Source organism: Dendrobates tinctorius, unplaced genomic scaffold, assembly GCF_039654945.1.
Source record: "Dendrobates tinctorius isolate UK_male_01 unplaced genomic scaffold, ASM3965494v1 ptg000164l, whole genome shotgun sequence".
Classification (NCBI taxonomy): Eukaryota; Metazoa; Chordata; class Amphibia; order Anura; family Dendrobatidae; genus Dendrobates; species Dendrobates tinctorius.
In genome coordinates this window covers 3,648,771-3,657,043 of record NW_027361831.1, presented here as the reverse complement: position 1 = coordinate 3,657,043, position 8,273 = coordinate 3,648,771, and the positions used below count along the sequence as shown (strand labels likewise).

Sequence of the window (8,273 nt, the reverse complement as noted above, 5' to 3'; positions counted from 1 at the left end):
TGCTCATATACGGCAGTGGAGAGGGGATGAAGATGGAGGAACTAGAGACAGGCTGCTGCAAGTTCACCTGAAAGACCTGTTAGAATTCACTTCTGTTCTTCACGGTCAATAAAGAAGCGGAGGGCACTGCTTGTGGGGAGAAGGTAAGAATTGCCGAGGACTGCACTCACTCCACCTGTGCACTAACGAGCCGAATTTGCATACCAATAAAAAGTCAATTTCTGCACCACGTGGCACCAGATAGGTTGGTTTGTAAAGCTTTCCAAGCTGACAATACACTGGCATAAGCCGGTCCTATGCCAGTTGATCCGTTAGAATGTCCTTCACTGATGTTTAGTGCTCACACCGAGTGCAAACAACAATATAGATATCTATATATAAATGTGTACTTCACAGATCTGACTTGGAGCAGAGGTCACCAGAGTCTAAAACTAGAAGTTTTACAAAGGGCTAAGGATGATGGAGGACTGGCACTTCCAAACCCATAGCTCTATTACCTTGCAGCAAAAGCCAACATTTAAACCATAATAAGCTATAGAACTGATATGCATAGCGCTGTTTCTAATACTGACTGTATCTGCTATTCAGTCATGTTGAAGGTGCTATATTGTGCTCACTGTCCATTCTGGGACATCATGCATCAGATCAGGGGGAACGGTCTGCTCCTGGATTCCAGTAACAGCCAGCCCCTTGATAGCAACTTTTTCCGTAAAATCTGAGATCAGGGGGTGTGGACAGTCTCTGACCAGCTCTGCCTGCCCTCCCCTTTCCCTTTAGGAGAAATCTAACCTCCCCCTCATTGATATTTTCGTCAATATATTCAAGTCAGACACACCTTTTATGCAGAAAACAGGATTTTATGGAGTAACGTTAATACAATTGTATAATCATACTAGGAAGGTTTGGTCAGAGACTCCATTTTTTTTTGTGAAGCACAAACCATCTTTCTCTCTCATGAGGAACATGTTTGTGCTTTGGCACGGCCTGTGGGAAGGTCTCTTCTGGGTTTCTCTGGCCTAGAGCACCAAGATAAGACTTATTAACTGAAAACTTCACACAACCATTACACAAGAACCACAAGACGGATTTCTTCAACTCAGGTATCGTTTCAATCAGTGCAACAACGTCCACATGACAATTCCTGTAGTTTACTTAGCAAAATCCTGCTGACAGATTTGCTTTAAGAAGTGGCCAGCCCAATCTCCATAGAATTTGTGGAGGGACATTAAAAATGCTATTGTTGATATAAAACTGAAGAATGCAAAAAAAACCTGTGTTAAGTAGTCCAGTCAGGTTGCAGGTGTCAGACGTTAGTTGACTCCATGCCACACAGATATAAAACAGTTTCTATAAAGGTTACACAGCTAAATATTGCATCAACGATTAACAGAAATGTGAAGTCAGGAAACAAAATTTGAATATTCCAGTTTGTAAATGAAAATGCAGACACTACTTTTTTTTTTTTGGACAGATTGGTTGATTATTGCCACTAATTTTTTGAGCTGTCTATTATAACTTTTTCTTCTTTTTCAGTTTAAAAAAATGGATATTTTGCTCATATTTTCATTTGGAATTGAATGTTCAGCTCCATCTGCCTTTGTGTTTTGTGGAAATAAATGCAATTATGAGGATTGACCTTTTTTGCAGGCGTTTTAAATACACTGCTATTATTTTGCACATAATTGTATGCGATGTTGCTGTAGCCCTAACATTTCTGTACAGAAATGTCTGAATAGATAATCTTACCCCAACATTAAAAAATGAGATGAGGGAGATGGAGAGAAAGAAACATTTTATTTTATTTCAAATGGATCACACCACAAGTTCCAATGAAGAAGGAATGAATCGTATCTGTAAATAGTAATTTGCAGTATGAACATGGTTATTATTGTGAGATAGAAAAGTTAAAGATGTTTGGTCACACACGGAGATTGTGGATTGAAAGAGATTGATGAATGGCAGATCGCCGAGTTAGGAAGAAGAGGGAGGAGGAAAGGTTGGGTATTTTTGGGAGGTTTAAGGGTTATAATACTCTTGTCCACATAGTGAATAAATAAATATATTGAGAAATATTCAATGCACATGGAATATTGCATTTAATTTAAATTTTAGATAACAGATGTAAATTAATAATTAAAATTTGAGTCCTAACTTGCTTTCTTGATTACTTGATACTTAGTTGTCATTAATTTGACTCTTTGTTATGTGTGTTCTTGTACAGTTTGTCCAAAATATATGAATTATTAATTTACATCTGGTCGACAAAATATATTTTTTGAGTAAAATATTTCCCACCTTCTAGGTATGAGAAGGACTTCTCCTTTTGTGAAAAATGTGTTGTTTAATAAGATTACTTTTATTGGTAAAATATTTCCCACAATTTAAGCATAAAAATGGTTTCTACCCTGTGTGAGTTCTCTGATGTCTAACAAGACTCGATTTACATGCAAAGCATTTTAAACATTTTGAACATGAATATGGCTTATTCTCTATGTGCCTTCTCTGATGTGAAGCAAGATATGATTTATCTGCAAAATATTTCCCACATTCTGAACATGAAAATGGCTTCTCTCCTGTGTGAGTTCTCTGATGTCTAATAAAATTTGATTCATCTGAAAAACATTTCCCACATTCTAAACATGCAAATGGCTTTTCTCCTGTGTGAGTTCTCTGATGTTTAACAAGATTTGATTTCTTAGCAAAACATTTCCCACATTCTAAACATGAAAATGGCTTCTCCCCTGTGTGACTTCTCTGATGTGTAAAAAAATGTGATTTATATGCAAAACATTTACCACATTCTGTACAGGAATATGGCTTATTCTCTATGTGACTTCTCTGATGTTTATAAAAATTTGATTCATCTGAAAAACATTTACCACATTTTGAACATGCAAATGGCTTCTCCTCTGTGTGAGTTCTCTGATGTTTAACAAGACTTGATTTCTTAGCAAAACGTTTTTCACATTCTAAACAAGAAAATGGCTTCTCCCCTGTGTGAGTTCTCTGATGTGTAAAAAAATGTGATTTATATGCAAAACATTTACCACATTCTGTACAGGAATATGGCTTACTCTCTATGTGACTTCTCTGATGTGAAACAAGATATAATTGAAGTGCGAAACATTTCCCACATTCTGAGCATGAATATGGCTTCTCTCCTGTGTGAGTTCTCTGATGTTTATAAAAATTTGATTCATCTGAAAAACATTTACCACATTTTGAACATGCAAATGGCTTCTCCCCTGTGTGAGTTCTCTGATGTTTAACAAGATTTGATTTCTTAGCGAAACGTTTTTCACATTCTAAACAAGAAAACGGCTTCTCTCCTGTGTGAGTTCTCTTATGTGTAACAAGAATTGATTTATATGCAAAACATTTCTCACATTCTGAACATGAAAATGGCTTCTCCCCTGTGTGAGTTCTCTGATGTGTAACAAGATTTGATTTGGCTGCAAAGCATTTCCCACATTCTGAACACAAATATGGCTTCCTTTCTGCATGAACTCTTTTTTGTATAACATGCTCTAATTTCTGGTTAAAATATTTTCCACACTCTGAAGAATTTTTTTTCTCCGCTATGTGAATTTTTGGATGTATAACAAGAGACGTTTTGAGGGAAAAACGTTTTTCATATTCTAGACTTGAAAATGACTTGTTTGCCATCAGATCACTTTGATATTTATCTCCTCTTGTGTGACTTTTATTTTTCTTAATAGTCTCTAATGAATCAGAAGATATGATTTGTTTAAAAGGATCAAATGATAGATCTTTGCTGTGAAAGGATGATGGTATATCTGGAATAGTGGCACAGACGTCCGTTATATCTTGATTGATTTCAAAGTCATCTGATTTAAAAATTGAAGATGCCAATTCCCCCTCTGATCTCCTGGTAAAGTCATCTGCCAAGAATAAAGATTATTTTTAAATAAATTATGATTTTTTACATTTTTATAACAGGTCTAAAATACCCAAAGAAACTGCAAATTACAGTGAGTACGGAAAGTATTCAGACCCCTTTAACCTCTTTGCGCCGCAGCCCATTTTCATTTTTGCATTTACATTTTTCGCTCCATTGCTTCCCAGAGCCATAACTTTTTTATTTTTCCATCAATAAGGCCATGTGAGGGCTTGTTTTTTGCTGGACAAGTTGTACTTTTGAACGACACCATTGGTTTTACCATATGGTGTACTGGAAAAACGGAAAAAAATCCAAGTGCCGTGAAATTGCAAAAAAAAGTGCAATTCCACAAGTTTTTTTTTTTTAACCATGTTCACTAAATGCTAAAACTGACCTGCTATTATGATTATCCAGGTCATTACAAGTTCACAGACACCAAACATGTCTAAGTTCTTTTTTATTTAAGTGGTGAAAAAAAACCCCAAAGTTTGTTAAAAAAAATTGCATAATATTCCGAGACCTGTAGCGTCTCCATTTTTCATAACCTGGGGCTGGTTGAGGGCTTATTTTCTGCATGCCGAGCTGACATTTTTAATCATACCATTTTTGTGTAGATACAATCTTTTGATTGCTCATTATTGCATTTTAATGCAAAGTTGCGGCGACCAAAAAAACATAATTCTTGCGTTTTGACTTTTTTCGCTACACCATTTACCGATCGGATTCTTTTTATATCTTCATATATTGGGCAATTCGGAACGTGGCGACACAAATATGTCTATTTTAAATTTTTTGTTGTTTTATTTTGAATGGGGCGATTTGAACTTTTATATTTTTTAAAACTTTTTTTTTACTTTTCACTTGCTTCAATAGTCTCCATGGGAGACTAGACGCTGCAATAATCCAATCACCTCTGCTACACACAGGCGATCATCAGATCGCCTGTGTTTAGCAGAAATGCTTACTTGCCATGAGCACCGACCACTGGGTGGCGCTCACAGCAACCCGGCAATGACAACCACAGGGATCTGCTGCAGACCCCGGGTTGTCATACCAACCCATCGGTAACCCGCTGTCATGTGACACGGCACCGATGGGTGGGATTAATGACGCAATTCCGGCGCGATCACATTAAATGCCGCTGACAGAGACTGACAGTGGCATTTAACAGGTTAGAGTAGTAATGAGCGAGTATACTCATTGCTCGGGTTTTCCCGAGCATGCTCGGGTGACCTCCGAGTATTTGGCGTGCTCGGAGATTTAGTTTTTGTCAAAGTAGCTGTATGATTTACGGCTAATAGGGAATCCCCACATGTATTCAGGCTGTCTAACAAACAGGCATTTCTCACATGTATTCAGCCTCTCCAGCATCCACAAATCATGCAGCTGCGTCAACACAAACTAAATCTCCGAGCACGCCAAAATACTCGGAGGACACGCGAGCATGCTCGAGAAAACTCAAGCAACGAGTATACTCTCTCATCACTAGTTAAGAGCCGTGGGTGGATCGCGATTCCACCCACAGCTGTTAGGGGCACGTCAGCTGTTCAGAACAGCTGATATGTGCCGGGAAAGATGTTGGCTCAGCGCTGGAACCCACATCAAAAGGGAGAGACACGACTTGCGCAGTACATGTACGACACATGTCGTGAAGGGATTAAATATTTCACTCTGTTTCATTGCAGTCATTTGGTAAATTCAAAAAAGTTCTTTTTTTCTCATTAATGTACACTCTGCACCCCATCTTGACTGCAAAAAAACAGAAATGTAGAAATTTTTGCAAAATTATTAAAAAAGAAAAACCGAAATATCACATGGTCATAAGTAATCAGACCCTTTGCTCAGACACTCATATTTAAGTCACATGCTGTCCATTCTTGTTAAACTCTGGTCTGTCCCCTCTCCCACCCCATGAGGTATACAACAGATATGTAAAGTAAACAGTGCACAAAAAACCTCTATGATACAAAAGCACTAACCAACAAAAGAGAGGAGGATAGGGACAGTGAGGAATAAACTAAACGGAAACAGGGACCAGGAGATAAACACACACGTACGACAGCAAACCACAGATCACTACTACAACTACTCTACTCCATCCAGTTAGCTTTAGCACACAGCACAGGAAGACAATTTTTTCACTACTGGCAGGGTGTTGATAAAAGTCTTTTCTTTCAGCTTTGAACCAGTGTTCAAGAACTTTTTTGTTCGAAACGCGTATGGGTCTCTTCATACATCACCCCCTATTTCATATTGCAATGTTGTCTGAGACGTCCTAATTGATGTTGTATCATTTTAAAAATAATTTTTCTAAATAAAGTTGAAAGAAAAGAGTCAGACAATGACTAAGAAGAATCTGTGATCTCTGCATTTAGTGGTTACTACTCACCTGTGCAGATATCTCTAAGAATCTCTTCTTTACACCACTCATCACTCCTCGCATATGTCTCTGTAGTATTAATATGGGTCAGATCTTCACCCTGAAACAAATATTGTAAAAGTCACAGACAGATGGAGAAGTCACATCTATGATCAGCTCTAATCCTGCCATCTCCACCATTCTCATTACACAAGTATAAAACATATAATACTGGTGGATAACAAGACTGAGCACAAGACCTTCACAGCCGTCTACACATCATAGGGGAGATCTCATGTCACCTTCTCTCCATCTACCTGATGATCCTGAGGAACATTGGGATCTTCTTGTTTACAGTCCTGTGGGAGAAGAGGACGGGGACATCTCTCTGGTGTTGTCCTCTTACTGGATAGATCTGGAGGAAACACATACAATGACTGAATTCATTCTTTACATACAGATAATTATAGGCCGTGTATATTTAGCCCTGTCTATTACCTGGTGATGCGAGTGGCTGGGGAACCTCTACCATGACGTCCTTGTACAAATCTTTGTGTCGTTCTAAATACTCCCACTCCTCCATGAAGAAATAGATGGCGACATCCTGACACCTTATAGGAACCTGACATATACAATGATACCGTCATCCTCCTGATCCCTTCGGTACTGTATAATTTCACAGCATTCCCAGCAGTGTCACCTCTCCATTCAGCAGATCAATGATCTTATAGGCGAGTTCTAGGATCTTCTGGTCATTGATGTCCTCATGCACCAAGGGGTGAGGTGGAGGCCCCATAACTGGACTCAGGGGTTTTCCCCATCCCTCAGACACAGGGGCCTGACAGCGCTCCCTAGAGGTCTTTTTCACCACTGTGTAATCCTGGTTATGGAGAGATGCATTAATAAATCTCACTACAGACATTTCCAGAGTCCTCACCTCTCCAGTTCTGTCCATCTGTTATTCCCATAGATAAGAATGATGTAATGTGACATCATCAGAATCTCTCACCTCTCCAGTAAGCTGGAAGAGAATCTCTAGGGTGAGGTGTAATATCTTCTCCACCAGCTTGTCCCTCTCTCTATCCATCCTTGACAGATGAATCAGGAAAATTATTTTATATAGATCTCTACTGAGAGGAGCCGAAATTGCTGGAAACTGAATGGGAAGAAGATGAGGCCGATGTAACATCATAAAGAATCCTGTGCAATAATGCAACTACTGATGATAGGGGTAAACATATAATGAGGATAAATCAAACACCCGTGGTCCAGGAAGAGTAGAAAATATACGAGGAGAGGGAAGTCCACATCAAGGAACAAACGGCACTGCACACACCTGTCAACTGTGTGCTAAATAACAGGAATGGAATCACTGATGAAAAACATATTCCTTTGCACTAAGGATATGCCATGAATAAAGCATACAATCCACTTGGACTGTTTGAACAAAGCATGCAAATGTGGGCAAGTGCCTGGGGTGGTGTTAGGGGGTATTGAGATATGTAAAATACTGTTGCACAAACCACTACAAATCATACAGGGTACATAATTAGGGAAGAGCAACTGGTAACTAGACAGAAAAACTGCTATACACCCAAAAATGTATCATATCTTGTCATTCTGTGGAAGAATTCAAATCAGGTTGTGGTTGATATGTGGTAAAAATGTTTTGTAAACTGGAAAATGTTAAGTAGGTTGTGGTACGAGCACCCTGATTAGAATCAACCATCAGAGATATGACACATGATACAGTATAAATAGGTTTTACAAAAATGGTACAACGTAATATAGCAAAAGCAGCTCGAATACCCACTCACCCCTTACTCAAACAGTCCTCATGGCTTGTATGATTTTTTTATGGGATTTCCTTAGCACAAAGGTATGTTTTTCATCATTGAGTCCGCAAAACATATAATTATATTTCTGATAAACCCGCACCTCTCTACCCTGCCTGACTTCACTATTATGTCGGAAGGAACACGTGGTACAATCTCCTTACTTGCATCAACGTGA

At 38.6% G+C, this 8,273-nt stretch overlaps 1 protein-coding gene across 1 annotated transcript; it reads right to left on the bottom strand.

The window, feature by feature from the left end:
• Positions 1-1,775: 1,775 nt before the first annotated feature.
• LOC141052900 (uncharacterized) lies at positions 1,776-7,692 on the bottom strand. Its single transcript, XM_073550218.1, has 6 exons — positions 7,270-7,692; positions 6,961-7,140; positions 6,759-6,882; positions 6,578-6,675; positions 6,291-6,381; positions 1,776-3,902 (listed from the first exon to the last, which is right to left on the bottom strand). Exons 1-6 carry the CDS (start codon positions 7,450-7,452, stop codon positions 2,401-2,403), a joined length of 2,178 nt encoding a protein of 725 aa, XP_073406319.1. The 5' UTR covers positions 7,453-7,692; the 3' UTR covers positions 1,776-2,400.
• Between the last annotated feature and the right edge of the window lie 581 nt (positions 7,693-8,273).